Source organism: Apteryx rowi, unplaced genomic scaffold (genome assembly GCF_003343035.1).
Source record: "Apteryx rowi isolate R43461 unplaced genomic scaffold, aptRow1 scaffold_56, whole genome shotgun sequence".
Classification (NCBI taxonomy): Eukaryota; Metazoa; Chordata; class Aves; order Apterygiformes; family Apterygidae; genus Apteryx; species Apteryx rowi.
The window spans coordinates 3482367-3500275 of record NW_020450827.1 but is presented as its reverse complement, the minus strand read 5'-3'; the positions used below and the strand labels follow the sequence as shown (position 1 = coordinate 3500275).

At 42.5% G+C, this 17909-nt stretch overlaps 1 protein-coding gene across 8 annotated transcripts in view; it reads right to left on the bottom strand.

Annotated features, from left to right (window-relative positions):
- Positions 1-4178: 4178 nt before the first annotated feature.
- SLC23A2 (solute carrier family 23 member 2) overlaps positions 4179-17909 on the bottom strand; it is a 57447-nt gene continuing 43716 nt past the window's right edge. For 7 of the 8 annotated variants that reach the window (XM_026081712.1, XM_026081709.1, XM_026081710.1 and 4 more), the window contains 8 exons: positions 16368-16488; positions 15524-15680; positions 13840-13987; positions 13159-13264; positions 9695-9824; positions 9415-9552; positions 8599-8694; positions 7878-8244 (listed from right to left, as the gene is read on the bottom strand). In XM_026081712.1, the coding sequence (XP_025937497.1) occupies positions 8012-8244; positions 8599-8694; positions 9415-9552; positions 9695-9824; positions 13159-13264; positions 13840-13987; positions 15524-15680; positions 16368-16488 (1129 nt within the window). In that variant the 3' untranslated portion in view covers positions 7878-8011. Of the gene's footprint in view, positions 8245-8598; positions 8695-9414; positions 9553-9694; positions 9825-13158; positions 13265-13839; positions 13988-15523; positions 15681-16367; positions 16489-17909 lie in introns of all 8 variants that reach the window. The other variant, XM_026081705.1, reaches the window with a different exon arrangement.

The window sequence follows — 17909 nt, the reverse complement described above, 5'->3', positions numbered from 1 at the left end:
GGGGCGGAGCGGGGCGGAGCAACGCGCATCTCCGCGGGGGGGCAGCGCGCATCTCCCCCCTCCCCCCCCCGCCCCGCGCGGCCGCGGACGCTCCGGGCCGGAGGGAGGTTGAAGCCGGGGAAGGAGGGCAGGGACGCGCTCGGGCACACGGGTGAGCCCCGGCACCGGGATCCCAAAGGACACCCCGTCCTGGGTGCCAGGTTGGGATTCCCAAAGGATGCCCCCGCTCTGGCTCCTGGTTTGGAGTCCAGGACCAGGATCCCGAAAGACACCCTGTTTCCAGCCCCCATGTTGAGCCCTGGGGCTGGGATCCCAAAGGACACCCCATCCCGGGCGCCAGGACTCGGTTGCCAAAGGACATCCCATTTCGGACTCCTGGTTTGGGCCCTGGGACCAGGTTCCCAAAGGATGCCCCAGCTCAGGCACCTGGGCTGGTCCAAGGACCCAGATCCCAGAGAACACCCCGTCTCTGTGATCAGGTTCCCAGAAGACGCCCCATCTCCGGCACCCCCGGCAGGCATGGCGATGCCGGCTGGCTCCGAAGCGGCTCCCGCTGGGGCAGCCCAGGGATGCAGGCAATGTACCACTACAGGGTGGGTTCAGAGGAGCAGTGCTAAGTGCTGCCAGGATATTCAGTATTCCAGAAGAGCAGCCGCATGCGGACACATCCCTCTCCCTTTGTCTGGGCCTGACCTTTCCCTGAGCTTTGTGCCTTCTTGGGCTTTTTTTTCTCTTTTTTCTTTTAAGGAATTTGGCTAGAAACGGCCCACACCGGGCGAAAAAAAAGCAAGAAATCAGCTAAACAGCTGGTTTAGCAAAACAAGCAAGTCTTCACAACCGCAGATTGTCGCCTGCCCTCTTTTTGCCTTTTTTTTTTAAAAGTTTGTATGTAAAACACGAGCTCCGGAGGAGCCGCTCGGCTCGGGGAAACACGGACTTTGCGACGGCGAGCCGGGAAGAGGGTTATTATTTATATTCCAGCAGCATCGCGGAGGCCGCGCGGCGCTCAGAGCCCCATTGTGCGGGCGGCGAGCGCCGGGGGGAAGCGGGGCCGCGGCGCGCAACGGGGCTCAGCGCCGGCCGTGGCGCTCGCCGGGGGCTGGAAAAAAGCGGGGTGTTATCCGGGGGCGGCCCCGGGGCAAAGGAAACCTGGGAATTTTGAGCAACTTCATTTTGAGCAACTTCTGGGGCGAGCGCGCTGCCTGCGGCGGCTCTCGCAGCCTGGTGCCGCCGCGTTTGCTCGAGCTCTGAGGCGAAAACAAGAAAATCTTTTTTCTTTTTCTCTTTTTTTTTTTATTAGAAGGAATGTGACGGGCTCCTGCCAGATGAGGACGGCATCCAAACCGCAGGAGCGCCTGCCAGCTATTCCTCCTCCTCGCCCGAGCAGCAGATGTGGGGTCTGGCCCGAGGGGAACCAAGCCCCCGCGGAGGAGACGCCCGTGTTTCGGCCCCGCCACCCCCGTTTTTCGGCGGCCCCGGCAGCCCGAGCGCCCCTCTGCTGCGGCCCCGAGTCCGAGGCCCCATTTCAGCCGTTCCAGCCCCCAACACCCCAAGCTACGGGGCAGCGAAAGCCCAACGTCATCCCGCGGTTGGACACGGGCTGGGGGGCGTCCGGCAGCCTCCCGCCACCGCAGGGCAAGAGCTGCGGCTGCTTTCGAGCCCTGCGCTTGCCCCCAGTCCCTATTCCTGGAAACGTGGTCGCTGTCCCCGTATTCCGACCTGCGTGCCCGGTAAGGTGAGCTGGGAGGGGTTTTGCTGGTGAATAACAAATCCGCTCGATCCGCCTGCTCCACGGCGGCGGCGGATACGCGGGGATCCAGACCGAGACCGGCAGGCGTGAGCAGCTAAGGGAAAGGCCCAGCTCGAGCCCAGCTCAAAATGAAACGTGGAGTCTTACATTTCTTTAAATGTGTAACTTAAATGTCTCATTTTCATGAGCACAATTGTTCAAGTACATACAAGTGGCTCATTTCAGGCTGGACAGTTTTTGGTCACTCTGGAAACGCTTCATTCCCAAGGGACAGATTGGGGGGGAAGGAAAAGCCCTTCGCTCTGCATGGAGGCAGTTAATGCAGTAAAGAAAAAAAAACCCAACTGTTTCCAGAGCTCTGACCCAGCAAAGGATTAATCGGGATTAAGATTAGAACCGTTTTCATCCCAGCTCCCAAATCCAAACCCATTTTATCTCAGAAATGATTAAAAAACCCTTGCCCTGAGCGATTTTAAACACCTGTTAGACCTGCTTCGGTACCAGGACATCTAGTTTCACTCCCTCGTTCTTGCCCCTTTAGATGTTTTTTTGCCATTTTTCTTCCCATCTGTAGCCCAGGGGACTAAGTTATCTTTGGATAGTCCCTGTGGGCTAAACCTGAATTAGGAAAGGTATCAGGTAACTTAATTCCTCTTAAAATCAAGAGGGGGTTTAATCCGCCTTGAAAGACAACAGACAGAGCTGTCAAATTCTTATTTACAGAGTAATAAAGAGGCTGAACAGTCATCTAAACTGTGGCTTTTCCAAGCAAATCAAGGAAACGTTAATGTGTCTTTGTGGTAAAAGCTCCGGGCTGGAAGGGTAGGGATGGCGGCCGAGGACCAAATTTCCATCGCTACAGCAAGGACTGTGAGCGAGAGCGTGGCAAAATCCCTTCCGTTCACGTTCTGCTTCGGGAAAGGGATCCTCTCCCGGTGTGTTTTCGCATGGCGCTTGCTACAAAGAGATGCTACTCTGGAGAAGTTAATTCTTTAAAGTTAATGCTAACATCACCGGGATTCCCAAGCTATCGATTCTACGAGGATTTTTGAAAGCAAGTATAACAGCACGCTGCCAAGTTGCATCTATGCCCGCGTTTATTTATACTGAACAGCTTTAAAAATACAGAATAAAATAGCTTTATCTACTATTATTCACAACATCTGGTCCAAATATTACATTTTTAAATATTTAATTGTTTAATGAAGCAATGTTAGAAAAAAATATGAAATTAAAAAAAAAACTCCATAAAAGAATTACACATCTCAGGAAAAAAAACAAAAAAACTTGCTGTGTAACAAAAAAGTTTTACAGCCAAAGTCAGTCACAAAAAAGTCATGAAAAAAAAAATATTTATCCCCACTGCCTAAGAACAGTCAATAGTTTGTTACGCCAAAGGTTGTGATAAACAGACAAAGTACAAGAATTTGGACTGGCAGCAAGATGATTTACCTGGAAAGATGTAGTAAATGCCGGATAATACACAAGGCAATTCTAAATATCTCTCTCATATCTATATGTACGGATGACAATGCACAGTCACAGTCAAATTATAACTAGACAGGAATATTGTGGATGTTTTTTCTCAACACGGATCCCCAATACTTAAAGCAGCCCAGCACTAAGCTGTATAGACTCATGGGCAGAAGCTAAACACTGGCAAACTTGTGGCCTCCTCCAATACTGCAATGACCTATCACAGCTGTATGAACACGAGAGCAGAGAGTAACCGGCACCCCATGTCCAAAAAGGCCATTAGCCTCAACGAGAAATACTAAGGAACATGCACCGAGTGGGAAATCGTCCGCCAAAAGCGTGACCCACTCACTCCCCCCTTAGAAAAGGAAAAAAAAAAAATGTCATTTTTGGTTTAAGAAGGCCACTTAAAAAAATCAAAACACCGTAGGTTGTGCTGGTCTGTCACACATGCATTTTCTACATCAATATACAAATTATGTTAAGCACGGGTTGTTTTAGATTGCGTGTAAACATCCAATGGCTAACTCAAACCATTAGGAGCTGGCTACTCCGAAACCCCCCGTGCCTGTAGTGCTGTTTATACCACAAAACACGCCGTTTCCGACGCCCTGGGGCCAGGACGCGCTGTTATAGCTGGCTGGTCTCACTCGACCGATGCTCCTTGTGGTATAAATAGGACCGAGGATTTCGGTTTGCAAGCGTCAATTGTACATTGGGAGTACCAAGATCTCAGTAGGGAGATGAACGATGAAGAAACCCTTTAGTTTTTGGTAGTAACATAACCATGGGTAAATAAAGTATACACAACTACTATAGATTCGTCAATGAAGAAATTCTACCATCACATGACATTGTCATGACAATCATACCACTCCCTCCCAGGAAAACTGCGGTAATTATCCTGAGCGGAAATGTTATTTTTAATATATGGAAATAAAATACTGCAATATTCATGTACAAACCAAGTTGCCATATTGAAAGTCAGTATTAAAAGGCATAAAGCAAAATCTGGGTTTAAGTTTGAACTTTTGGCACGAGGCAGCTGATTAAGCTCCTCGGTCAACACAGTCTAATATGACAACATTAGTCAGGCATAGCTAAGTTCGCTATGAAACCTACATTTCTATAGGCATAATTTGTAAGTATTTGCTTTAGAAAACGTGTTTAAACATGTTAGCAAGAATTCTTAATTTAACCTAAAAAAAATACAATAGAATATCAATTACAAAAGTCCCAAGTTATTTTGTTTTGCATACATTTATACCATCTTTGATATGACAAAATGATATTTCTACCATGAATATTTGCCCTTCTGTCTTAACGTTTGGCTGAAACGTCACCTCTCATCCCTCAGGTGTTGTCTTCTATACGTGGTTTTGTTCCATTTAGCAGTTGGAAAGGCAGGTGGTTAAATATGCAGGAAAAATACAGTATTGCATACGCAGCCACGTTTCCGCGCCCAGCTACCCCCGACCCATCCAAGCCTGGACACCAACAACAAGCGCTAGGGACCGAAACGCTCTGCAGAGCTGCGACACATCTGCCAGCAACCGCGGCACGGCAGCTCCGGCGGCCGGCTGGCCGGAAAAAGTCAAACCAACCTCCGTGCGGGAGCAGTGAAGGTCCACAGTCACCTGCCTCAGCTGTACAAAAACGGGGGCAACTCTCAGCATTTCCCTCACCCAAAAAAAAAAAAAAAAAAAAAAAAAGGCAAGCATCGCATGTGCGTCTTCTTCGACCGGCAGCTCTGGGATCATCTCAGGTGCATCGGAAAGAGAAAGGGGAACTTCCCTTTCCGAGGCAGAGCTGCGTACGAGCTCCGTCCTTTTCTAGGGCGAAGCGTTGCGGAGCTGCGCACTTAGGTATCCCGAGCGCCGCAGCGGCACCAAAACATTCCCTGCGCGTTTAAGGTACTGCCAATGGCTTCGTTATAACCTTCCGCTATAACAGGTGTTTCAGCAGATCTCCTTTGCAAAACTGAGGCTCATCTTTAACCATTCATATCGTAACGAGATTAAGACAGTTGTCATCTCATGTTACACATTACACAAATTTGGTTACAAAAACGTCCGCTAACTACAGCTACTTATTTTAGTGTTACCAAGTTACGTGGCTAGAAAAGCAAAGCATGCCGACCAAACGCCACTGTACTTCTCTCAGCCAGTCAACAGAACCAGTATGGCAGGACCAAAAGCCAAGAAAGAATTAAATCCAAAAATCTGACAGAATAATCTGACTTGACTTATTCCAATATTCTTTCTAACACTGCAAAAAAAAGTTGCTATTCTGCCCCGGGAGGAAAAAAAATAAAGAGTCCTTGGGTTCCTTGCCTTATAATTTGACTCCAGCGTCACAATTCAGCTAACCGGCACCTCTAACATGTTCAAGTCAAGGCCATAAAGAACATGTACAGCTTCACTCCATCCAAAAGCGAGAGAAGAACATTTCTCACTGTCGCATCTCTTTACCGGATAAGCATTCATGCTATCACAAGACTATCCGGGGCGAGAAGTTCAGAAAAGCCTCAAAACACAGGTTTCACTGCCGTACTCTGTGCCCAGTGGGATCACCAGGCTTGAAGCACTTCAGTATTTAAGAGGTGGCACTGTTTTGAAGACAAAGCTGTTGCCTCCCTTTCTCAGCCTTTATAAGTTAACCAACTTTGGCATTTTACATGATTACAGCCACCTCAGATAGGCGGCTTTTTCTTTTTTGTTCCTTTTTTTTGCCTTTTTCTTTTTCAGCCCCTTCTTTTTGAATTCCCCCGTCTCTCCCACACATCTTTGGTTGCATACAAAGTTGGGAAATTCGGAAGCTTCGTGCCACTGATTAGAGGTCTCCGCGCTCCAGCTATCTGCAAGTGGATGTGAAAGATCTAACACCTCGCTACCCAAAGAGGAAAAATTATTAAAATTATAAAACGACTTAGTTTCACAGGCAAACTAACCTGTCTATTATACACTAACACTTCCGACCAGCTTTCGAGACAGTCCAATTGACACCAAGACTGCAAACTACTGAAAGTTCCCTGGAGCAGGAACACACACATGCTTTGTTATGGAAAAAAAGCGGTACAAAATAGTTTCTGGAAACAGCCATGACATGCTGAAAGCTATATGAATGGAATCATTCCGATTCTACACTACTCAGTACTGATCCATTGAGCTCTTTCCTCGCCCTCCCCACCCAAACCCTTCCATGCTTCAATAACCAATAACAAATTCACCTGGAAGTCGACTCGGAGAAAACAGAGTTCCTGCGCTCGTGCCCAGTAGTCAAACTTTGATAAATATACTAGTGAATTACAGGATCTACTGTTACGGTTTTTTTTCCAGGAATACAAAACGCAAGCACCATAGAGCATACTGGCCTTGAAATTACATAACACTACATTTCCCTGATGATCTCCACAGCTTAAGAATGCTTTTGGGGCCACACTGAAGTCTAAAACTAACTTGCAATAGTAAGAACATTAAACATGAATAAAACTTTTAATTATGAATGCATGATGAGCATGAACACCCACATAACATCAGAGCTGAGACTATTCCAGGAAAAAAATCTGAATGGTGCCCTGATTGGACCCAATACCCGTTAAACCATCCAGTGGATGAGGACATCAAATGTAGTGTCTCTGCTATAAAAGAAGATCACCTTTGTAAAAGCAGCGAGCTGTCCAAGGCGCCCCACAAAGAAACAAAGAAGAGGCAACGTAACATAAGCCACGCTCGGGCAGCACCAGATCTCAACATCCAAAGAAGAAAATTTTGTACGGATCCAAATAAGCGAATGCTGACAGCATTTTCGCCGTGTGATTCTCCCTACAGGGAAAGCTGCACACATACAGACCTTAATTGCTTCTAAGTGCTTAACGAATTATCTTTTTCCTTCAGGAAACCTCTGCGTCGTCTAGCTGGATACAGGCATCGCACTGCAAGAACTGTTATCGAGTCCCATCGGAAATTAAAAGTTTCCCATCTGCGTAAAACTAAAGCTATATATGTCCCTTTAAAGAAAACCCGCACCTGCACAATAGCTAGGTGGTTCCATGCCGGGCTGAAAAAGCAAACGTCTGAAAATGCAAACTGGCATGAAATGAGTGGCTCCTTGAGCAGCACTAAGCTAACAGAAGTTGGTCATGGTTTTCAGCAGCAAAGTTTAGTACGGGAACTTCTGTCTCGCGCTGGAAATTTGACTCAACTATCAATAATTCAAATAAAAAAAAGAAAATTGTCATGATTTGCCAGTACAAACTAAGTCTGGTTTACAGGGGTCTGAAAATATGGAATGTGTGAACTAGTGACTGGAAAACAACACATACGTTGATTCGACATGGTGTTTAGAAGCACAAATTTTTTTCTTTTCACAGGATTCAAATTTTCTGGCGTAACTAACATTGCCAGCAATGAACGCGCCAAAAATGCCAGCATCAATGACTTAAATAAAAATCACCATAAAAAGTAACATTTCCAATAGCACCTAAATACTTTAGGAACCTAAGTTCCGTTTAAAATAAAAAACAGACTTAGGTGCATAGATATCTAAAGCTTTTGAAAAGTGAACAGAGGAGCATTTGAAAATTTGACCCAGAGACACTAGATCTGGCTACCACCACCCACAACAGGAAAGCTTTTTTTTTTTTTTTTTTTTTTAAACCCGTCTCAGCTCTGGTTCCAGAATTTAAATGCAAATATACAAAACATATATTTTAATGCTTCTTAATCAGCAAGAAACTGCAAATACATCTCTTACTACAACTAGATAATATAATTTCAACTAAGGCTATACTGTAGCTTCCGAGTCTTCATCTGAACTCCTGCAGTTACTGCTTTTCCTGAAGCCTTTCCACGTGTAGCCCATGAAGGTAGGGCTGATGGGCAGGAAGCTGAAACACCTGTATTTTTTGATAAAGTTCATGCCAAAGGGCAAATCGTACGTTTCCATGCCATCCAGTGACTTGCTTCCTTTACCAACCCCTTTCTTCCATTTCCTTATTCCCCTTTCTTCAGGGCTTCCTAGAAGTTCAAACAAACAAACAAAAATTAATACGGATACACACAGACACACACATATATATACATATAAATACTAGTACATCTGAGGAAGTTCAGTCTGCTCTCTTCCATTTTGATTTTTTTTTTTCCCAGCACATTTATATCTTCAATAGTATAGAGACCTTAACTTGAAGTTTCAAAGCGCACTCAAGGAAACCAAGGCAGGCTGGCATTAAGCAGTTTGCTCTAGGTGTTTAAAGAAAGTCAACGGAAGAACCAGCAACCTCTCTCTCATCTCCGGCCTCCCTAAAATGCTCTCCTCATTCAGAAAGGTAGTTATTATTTCAAATAAAATGACGCATTCACATAGCTGACCTGGAATGGTATTATCCAAAATAAACGCAACGCAACCCCCAACAAACATGGCTGTAGTGAGGAGAACATTCAATACTTGATCAATGCCTGCTATTCCTAGAAGGGCAGAAAAGAAAAAGGATTTATTCAGAGCTTGTACTTTTATCCTACATACGCACATCCTACTGATTTACATGCAGCTCAACTGGGAAAACACGCCACTGAGGTCCCTGAGGAATTTGCTCAAATAGGACTCTTAAAACCACGTGGGACTAGAGTCAGAAGAAATTTTAATCAACACGGTCCACCCACGGGGACCCCTTCTTTCCCCAGGCATAACTCCATGAACTTTCAATTGCTTATTAAGACGCAATGAAATGCATTTTAGTTTCTACTGCTAACACAACTGTGTAATTTAAAATAATTAGAAAACTACAAAATGAAAAAGGATTTTCATAATCTAAAAAGATGTAAATGATGAAAAAAGATGAAAAATATTCCTCCTGGTTCTTTTACCATCATTCGCAATTCAGATTCACCTTTTAAGTCCTTCTCCCAGTCCAACTGGGAACTGTCTCCTTGCGCTGCTCTCAATCTTACCCAGAGAACACAGGAACACTTCAGATGTATCTCACTGAAACACCTAACTCGGTTCTCAACATCTCAATAACTGTCCACCTCTGAACACGTCTGCATTCTTATCTAGAGCTTTTATTGTCTCGTTAATATTTTGCTTTTACTCTTCTTTACCCTTTAGGTTACTTTGTACTTGCATGTACTTTGTATGCTGAGTATTAGGTAGAAGCATACTTCATGCCGGTGAACAGAAACACGTACCTGTGACCAGTGGATTTTGTTTGAGATAGCTTGGAAGGACAAGTCCAAAGAAAATGGAAAATCCAAGTACAAACAGGTTACGAGAAGAATTTAAATCTATGAACTGGAGATTAGACAGACCCACAGCTGTAATCATTCCTAAAGAAGAATAAACCAAGTCTCAGCATTTAGATAGCCTTTTTCTAAGAAAACACGACAAGGTACATAAAAGCACGCCGCTAGAGTAAAAAGATATCACAGCCACACAGTACGTGAAGAGAAGCAAGAAAACATACGTTACCAAAGAGGGTGCAGAAGAGGGCACCAAGCACGGGGTCAGGCAGCGATGCAAAGAGAGCGCTGAACTTGCCAACCATTCCAAGCAAGAGCATGAAGGCTGCACCATACTGAATAACCCTCCGACTTCCAACCTGCAGGAGAACAAAAAGAAACGGACACCAGAAGAGTGAGCATCTAGGGCAGCTTTATGCTTCAGCATTTTATTTTATTTTTTACTCTCTTTCGCATTCTCTCTTCAGATGAAGCCTAGAAGACTCTGATAACTGTTCTGCTCTGATGTAAAATGAAGATAATTTTGTCCGAGTTAACATATCTGGGAGTATTTCTCGCACAGCCTCAAAAAGTGAACCTTGAAAAAAACTGAAGGTCCTCATGAATTAAAAGTTTTGACTGTCATGCTTTAAGCCTTCTTTTCAAGCTTCCATGCATATTTTCTGTGGTGTTAAAACACAGGCTGCAGAGAATTTACAAACGCCTTGGAGGACAAAGCTGTAACATGGCTGCAATTCAATTCTAACATAACTTTGTTTGATTTTGCCCATTTTCATTAACATTAAGCCACCTTAAAATCATATTAACATAGCCTGTAACTGCTATGGCCACAATAGCCAGGAAAGGTGGCACAGTCCCATCTACAATAAAGAAAATAAATAGATCATAACTAGGAGAGATGGTGAACTGGTCAACTGTCAGGCAAACAGCAAAAGAGTTTCAGGTGCTGCTGCCCTTTTCCACAAGAACACGTATATTGGTTACCTTCCACACCGTTCGCTTGAAGGAGACGCAGACTTTTCAGGCAGACATTATCAAGTCATTTTACAACATCTCTCTCCAACATCAGAGCTCAAAACATGTCATATGCAAAACATGTCTGGGCTAACACTGTGAAACTGAGCGTCTTCATTTCCTTCCCATTTTTATTTTAAGCACTCAAACTCAGGGCGGTATTTCTCCAGCATGATGTTGTAATAGCAGTTGTTGAGCATAAACAACGCTCAGTTAATAATAATGCAAGTTATACTTGCATGTGAGGTGTACCAGGCACAAAAAGTTTGTTATGCTGTAAAGGTGGTTTCCAGCAAAAGCTCTTTACAGACTTCTGTTATAGAGTATTAAGCTTCACAGAGAAGTTAATATTAATTTGTTAATTATGTATGACCAAGCTGAGCACCTCATATACAGAAGCAGAAACACTGGAGTGAAGCACCATACTAGCGCTTCAATAAATGCAGGCATATACGTGTGTTAGAAGTTTTAGAAAGCAGTACCGTAACTTCTGCTACTATCAAGCCACCTGAATTTAAGAAAAGATAAGGTAGGAACATCTAGGGTAAAGTACTTCGGTCCTCAAATATTCTTCACTGCTCAACTGTTAGATGGGAGGCATTCAGTTACAGAAAGAAGCTAGACTAGTAAATATGGATGATTCAGTAGAATAACAAGGAAAGTTTGCTTGCATCTTTCTCTATTATTTATAAAAATATTCATTTCCTCATGACCACCAATATCTCGCTCCAAAAATATCTTGCTTTATGAAATACGCAGATTCTTTAAAAAACTACCTCTACATGATAATGACATTGATTTATGCAAACAACCAATCATTATAAGCCAAACAAATCAAGTCCCAACTGAGATTTTTAGCACTGAGCTAGAACTGCATACTTATTCCCAGACACTCATACACACACTTCAAATGATTGTTTTGGCATGCATGAATAGAGGATACAGCACCTAGTATCTTGCCGAGTATCCATTCCGTCAACATTATGGCATAAGCTGCCTATAATTTTGGCCCAACAAATCAGATTTAATCTGTTCGCTTTTCACCAAGTCAAACTCGCTCAGAGACTAGCTCCAAGACTTTGCCACGTTTTTGCTCCAGTTAAAGCCTCAAAATCAAATTCTATACTGACTTCAAAAAAGGTGAACGCCTTTTCAAACATTACACCGGTATAAGGAGATCACTATGTAGTCTTTGCTCATGAGCACTAAAGCTTTCTTCTCCCAAATAAACAGCAAAGTATACATGCCAAAAAAAAGGATAAAATCTATTTTGATACAAATTTAAGTTGCAAACTACTAGGTTTTTAGGAACGAGCATGCAGACAGGAAAACAAGACAAAACACTGGAGCACAGCCATCCAGCTGTGCCATTGTGGATCAGGCATATTCACTTTTAATGATGCTCTCTGAACAAACCTATTTAATTTTGTTCTCTGTAACAGCTGCTGGTTAAACATTCATTTTTTGTTGCTCCAACGCAAAAAGCACACTTATTTCTGCAGCCTGTTAATAAAAAAAGCGCTGTTAACTGATACCAACTGCTACGAAGTCAGTGGCAGAAATAGAGGACAGAGCTGAATAAACCTTTCTTCAGTGCTTTTTGTAACTAGAATTTCTTCTAGGAAATTTCCATCAACAACTGAAAGAGACTTATACAGACAGCAGATGGTGCTATTAGTATTTATATTCCATCCTAAAAGCAAACAGACTTGTCCTTTGTGCAGAAAAAAATGGCCGAAGATAAATTCACCATCTCTGCTGCATTAAATCAGAGGGATGAGTTATTCCCGCATGCAAGAAGTAGATTTATAGCTTCCAAGCCAAATAACACAACAAAATGTACGCATTCACAACATAAATTACTCTTAGCAATTTTGTTGGTATTTTTTAGCAAGGTTAAATTAACAACGTCAAGCAAATCTATCTGCAGCCCAAGGTCTCCCAGTTCAGCAAGGCATTCGAGCACACAGACAATTCAGCACAGGAATAATCCTGCTGGTTCCATAGGAATTCCTCGAGCGCTTACATACTTTGCTGAGTAGCACCCCAAAAGTATGTAATCCCCTAAGCACGCTCAGTGCTTTATAAATGTATCACGATGAGGGCAAATATTTAGGGTATATTTAACTTTGAAATTACCTTGACCACAAGCTCCTGCTGTAGCTGTGTCAGTGTAATGTCCTAGTACAGATGTAGATAAGATCCAAGTATCAAGTCGCATTTCATCATGTGTCAAAATGAGAAATTAAAAATATTCAGCTCTCCTCTACTGATACTTTCAGGGCCAAGAGGGCTAAAAGAATACCAATTTCTATACAGTTTACAGTGTTTATGCCTCAACTTAAAAAAAATAAAAAAATCCCTGGAATACCTTCTAAGGTTTTCAAAGGGACAGTTTATTTAATATCATCTCCTTTATGTAGGTTTTCTAACTGCTTTTACGTTGAAGAAAAGAAGATCTTGGGGGTCCTTATCAGGAATCGATTTCTATCAGACAACGTTGGTACAGACAAATTAAGTAAATTCTGAATACTGTGTGAAGTTTGTCTGTAGAAAATAATACATAGTATTCTTTCTTGGAAGAGGATCATACTGCGAAACCTGAAAATGGCATGAGCCAGCCACCACAGGATATAAAATAATATTCAAGTCACTGGCTGATCAAGGTAAAGCACATACCTTCGTGATGCCCAAGACGCCGATGTTAGGGCTGGAAGAAGTAGATCCGTTCCCTGTCCCAAACACTCCATCCAAAACACAGGAAAGACCCTCAATAAAAATCCCTCTGTAATTCACAAACAAGCAAAAGTCAAACTTGTATTAATGCAGACTCATTTCAGACAGTGCTTTACAGCTGCATGCTCTCTAGGTGCCTGTCAAGGTATCTGTCCTGCAAGGTTTATTTTAATCAGCGTTTCAAGCTCCAACACACCTGGAGAAACAACATAGGTGCCGTCATCTGCATCTCAGACACCCACATTCTAGATACCCATGTTCTTAAAGAACTGAATATAAAATAATCAAGTCAAACTTAGAACACCTTTCTACTCCTAAAATTACATTTCGGGTGAAGTGAACAAGCTACACTGCTTCCAGGACCGATTCAGAGTTTGTTCCCTACTGAAACTGCAATAGGGAGCGCCACAGATCCCAGCAGAAACAGAACTAGGTTGCCACTGTTGCATTTCACATCAAAATAATTCAAACCCACAGTTACATCCGACATTTCAGATCTTTGGGCCTTGTGTTTGACCAAATTGTAACATTTGATATCAGAAGACATTCTTGACTTATCTCAAGAAAAAAAAAAGTGCAAAATAGTAGCATAAAATACAGATAAATATTTCTTTTTTGACATACCTATTTATTGCATGAATAGGAGGAGGAGGAGCACAAGACAACCTGGCACAGGCATAGTAATCCCCTATCGATTCAATTATGCTAGCAACAACTGCGCTCAGCATCCCGATTACTCCAGCGGCCGAAATTGTTGGCAGTCCCCACTGAACTGTGAAGAAAAGAAAACTGAAATCTCTTGTTCCACCAAAAACAATTTAGATATTGAAACGTACAACAATTTATTAATCTTTAATGGAATCAAACTCCCTTTACGGTAACACTGTTTGGCAAGTTTGACTAGATGAAAGGAGCAGAGAAAAAACTGCCTAACCAACTGCTTTGATCACGCTTGAAAAAAGAACCTAAACCCCGCCAAAAAAATTCCTCCTGTTCAGAAGACATGAATTTCAACTACCGTTTGTGGGGAGGGGAGGAAAAAAAGAAAAACAATTCAGATTAGTGAGGCCAATGCCACTTAATTATAATTTTTCTGAAAACGCTGTCTTTAGTTACGAGTTTAGTCTACAGAAGACAATAGCCAAAAACCAGCTATGACCATGCACAAACACTTTCCATTTCCAAATTTCTGCAGAAGAGAAAATAAGATTAATTTAAGCCCTTAGCGAAGCTTGGCAGGCTTTCCATAGCAATTGGCTTGATGCTTTTATCTCTTTGAAATAGATGAGTCTCTCACAACAAAAGAAAGTTTAAGTCACACCAACATGAATGAACAAGGCTTTACAAATAAGAATGGTCTAATCAAGGTGGAGAAAAGTCTTCCTCCTCTTCATGGCCAAACCCTTCTATTATATATCTTGCAAGTAATTCTTTAGAAGTGGTTTCTTTTAGAGACTAATCAGAACCAAAGCATATGGAAAACCACAATGAAGCTGCCTCATTATGGCGTGCTGGTGTCCATAACCATTTCTATTATTCTATTCTAGTAGAATATTACTCTTTTATTACTACGTTAAATTCTGAGCAGCACAAGTGCAAACTGGTTGTGCAACTCCATCTCATAGTCATAAGGAACAGCTTTTAACAGCTTTAAACTTTGGGGTGGCCAGCAAAAGAATAAATCGTACAAGATTCAGTGTAAAGCATTTTGTTTTCTCTTGTAAATGCCTTTTTTTGTTTAGCATTGATTAGCATTGGCTGCTGTCCTCTGACTCACCCGTCAGCCCGATTTTAATGTCATTTCTGAAAGTCGGGACATCTTTATGCAGATATCTTAACACTTGTGTTAACTCAAGAAGTGGTGCGTTGGGGGGAATACCTAGCTGAGAAGTGTACTAAGTTGAAAAAACTGCTTACAATACTAATTCTTTTCAACAATGAGAATGAGTAACTTCAGTAACAATCATTCCCAGAAAAGCCATATTATATATGCAGCTACATGTATAAGAACTCAGAATTACCTACTTAAACCCTGCGAGCACTTTCCACAAATTCAAGTTACAGGCACTCGGTCTTTCTTGGAAGAGGCCGTAAGGCACCACATTAAAGTATAAAATACTAGAGAAAAGCCGTAATCCCCACATACAACGCCTTTAGGTCAGTTAAAAGACTCCCGTCAGCTATCGTATGTCAAAGCACATCAGAATCTAATACAGAGAAAAAATTAGCAATGCTTGCAAAAAAGGACAGAAAAGACGCTCACAGGTGTGTTCTTAAAACCAGCCTTAATAGGAAAAAACATACTTACAAGGATAAGGAACCTTGAACCACGGAGCTACCAAGAGCACTCCTCGGCGGGCGTCCGTGCGAGCGTAGAAGCCATACTTTGAACTGTCGGGGGGAAAGACGTCCGTCACAGTGAAGATGAAGCAGAGCAACCATGACACCAAAATAGCTAAAATAATCTGCGACAGAAGAGGGAAAAAAGCTGTTTAAAGTAAACGATTATTGACAACGTTCACCAACAGCAAACAGTTCCTGCACAGAGTATCTTTAACATGCTTATCTTAGCATGATCTTAAGTGATATTTTAAATCTGAAGAACAGTAAGTCCTGTAATGGATCTGTTAGGTGCTTTTTCCTTTAACAAAGGTGCAGTGAGAAAAGCTTTGGAATCAGAATAAGCCTCTTCTCTTTCCTAACAAATGGGAAAGTCTCCAAATGAGCACTTAAACTAGTGAATTCATTTTAACTTTAACACAGAAATAAAAGGAAGTCTTTCACATGGGGAAACCAAGTATTGCTTTCAAAAAAACCAAAAGATAATGATCTCACCCTCCCCTTTTTGGAGGGCTCAGTTTAGGCTTTCATTACATGCAGAAACATACCTTCCTCTCCACCCCGTCCCCTCCCCAACACTCCATCATCTTCATCACTCCAATGGCTCTTCACCAGAGAGAGATGCCAGAATGGGATCTGGCAAGACTACACGAGACACTCTTTCCTCTAGCAAATGAGCCATTTCGTTAAGTTTCCCATAAGCACATCCAACCTTATATCTCATTTTTGTGACCTATTATACTACTAAAAAAAAAAAAAAAAAAAGACACAAAATAGAATTGGAAAATTGAAGAACAAGCTCAACTACTTACCGGAAACATTTTGAAAAGCTGCAGCCTGTATGCTGTCCATCCTTTCTTGGATTTGTAAATTGGTAAGGGAAATTTGACATTTCTGGCATACTGAGAAAACAACAATACTAGGAAAATAGTCCTGAGAAAAAAGGAGGAGAGTGGGAGAAGAGAGACATATCATTAGCAGCAATACGTTAAAAAACTTTCCCAGTACAAACTTGATAACCCTTTAGGCTCTTCAAACCCAGAATATAAATGGAAGTTTTAAGATTTAGCACAAGACAAAGCATTAGGAGAGAATATATTTTAATCACGCTGTTATTCCACGAAACCCAAAGCTACATAATCTGTACTCTAAAGTCCTGCAATGTAGCCAGCAGCAAACAGGTAAACAAACCCAGGAAAGCGAGAGACTACAGAAAGATTTTCAGAGATAAAGCCATTGGGAAAGAGGTAAGCTGTGCTCTTCTGTTTGACTCAAACTCTAACTATTTGTGTCCAGGTCTGCACTGCATATGAAGCAGGAAACAGCCAAAATGTTTTTTTTTTGGGGGGCGCAGGGGAACACCAGGAAGGACAGACATAGGGGTGAATGGGACACAACAGCTAAAACACATTAGTTACTACACTTCTATGTCTCTCATTCTTATCTTCAGCAATATCCTTCTCTTTGTGCTAGCCAGCCCAGCTACCATAAATCAAATCCGTCCAAAAAGACTATACAAAGAGTCGAGTTGTTTGAAGAAGCAAAAGCTTTTCTGAAATTCGAGGAGATTATGTTTTATCACTGATTAACCAAAAAAAAAAAAAAAAAAAAAAAAAAAAGACTGATTTTAAGCTTCCCTCCCTTTTTCCATTCAAGATCACTTTCAGTCCGTAAGAAACACAACAGAGCTTTATTCTCCCTCAAACTCCAGGAACAAAGAGCCCTGCACAAGAAGGGTGTCATTTATAGCCTTCACCCCTGACTAAAGTCGAATGATAAAGGCACCTTTTCCCTGCAGTCAGGAAACATTCTGGCACCTCTCCAAAACCCCATTACGGAAAGAGGGACTGCAGCTCCTAACAGCAGCTATCCTGGGCGCTAGCCCCGAGGACACTCGGCATGATTTTTATTTTGAACGGGGCTGTAAATAATGTCAGGGAGGGCACGCACACTACAAAGATCCTCTCCACGGCTCGGCAGAGGCTAAAGCAGGAGAGAGGCAGAACAAAGTTTAAACTGACTCGCTAAAAGCATCGAGTTTTGCCGCTCAGTTTGCTTGTCCACAAAGCAGGTGGAGTATTGGGGTGGGCTATAGAGAGCGTTTCGGGGGGGGGGGGGGGCTTACTGCCATACTGTAAAATATCATGAAATCTTTGAATGCCCAAAGAAACAGTTTTGTTTGCCAGACGTACAGGCAACGCCAGATTCAGGGATATTTTGGGTTTTTATAGCTCATGATGTGACCTGTTTTATGATTAAATTGTTTCAGCCCGGTGCCTTTAGAACACGTGAGGTCAGAAAATTGTTTGGGAAACTGAAAATCTTGTCAAATAGCGTCAGCAGCTAATAGAGGA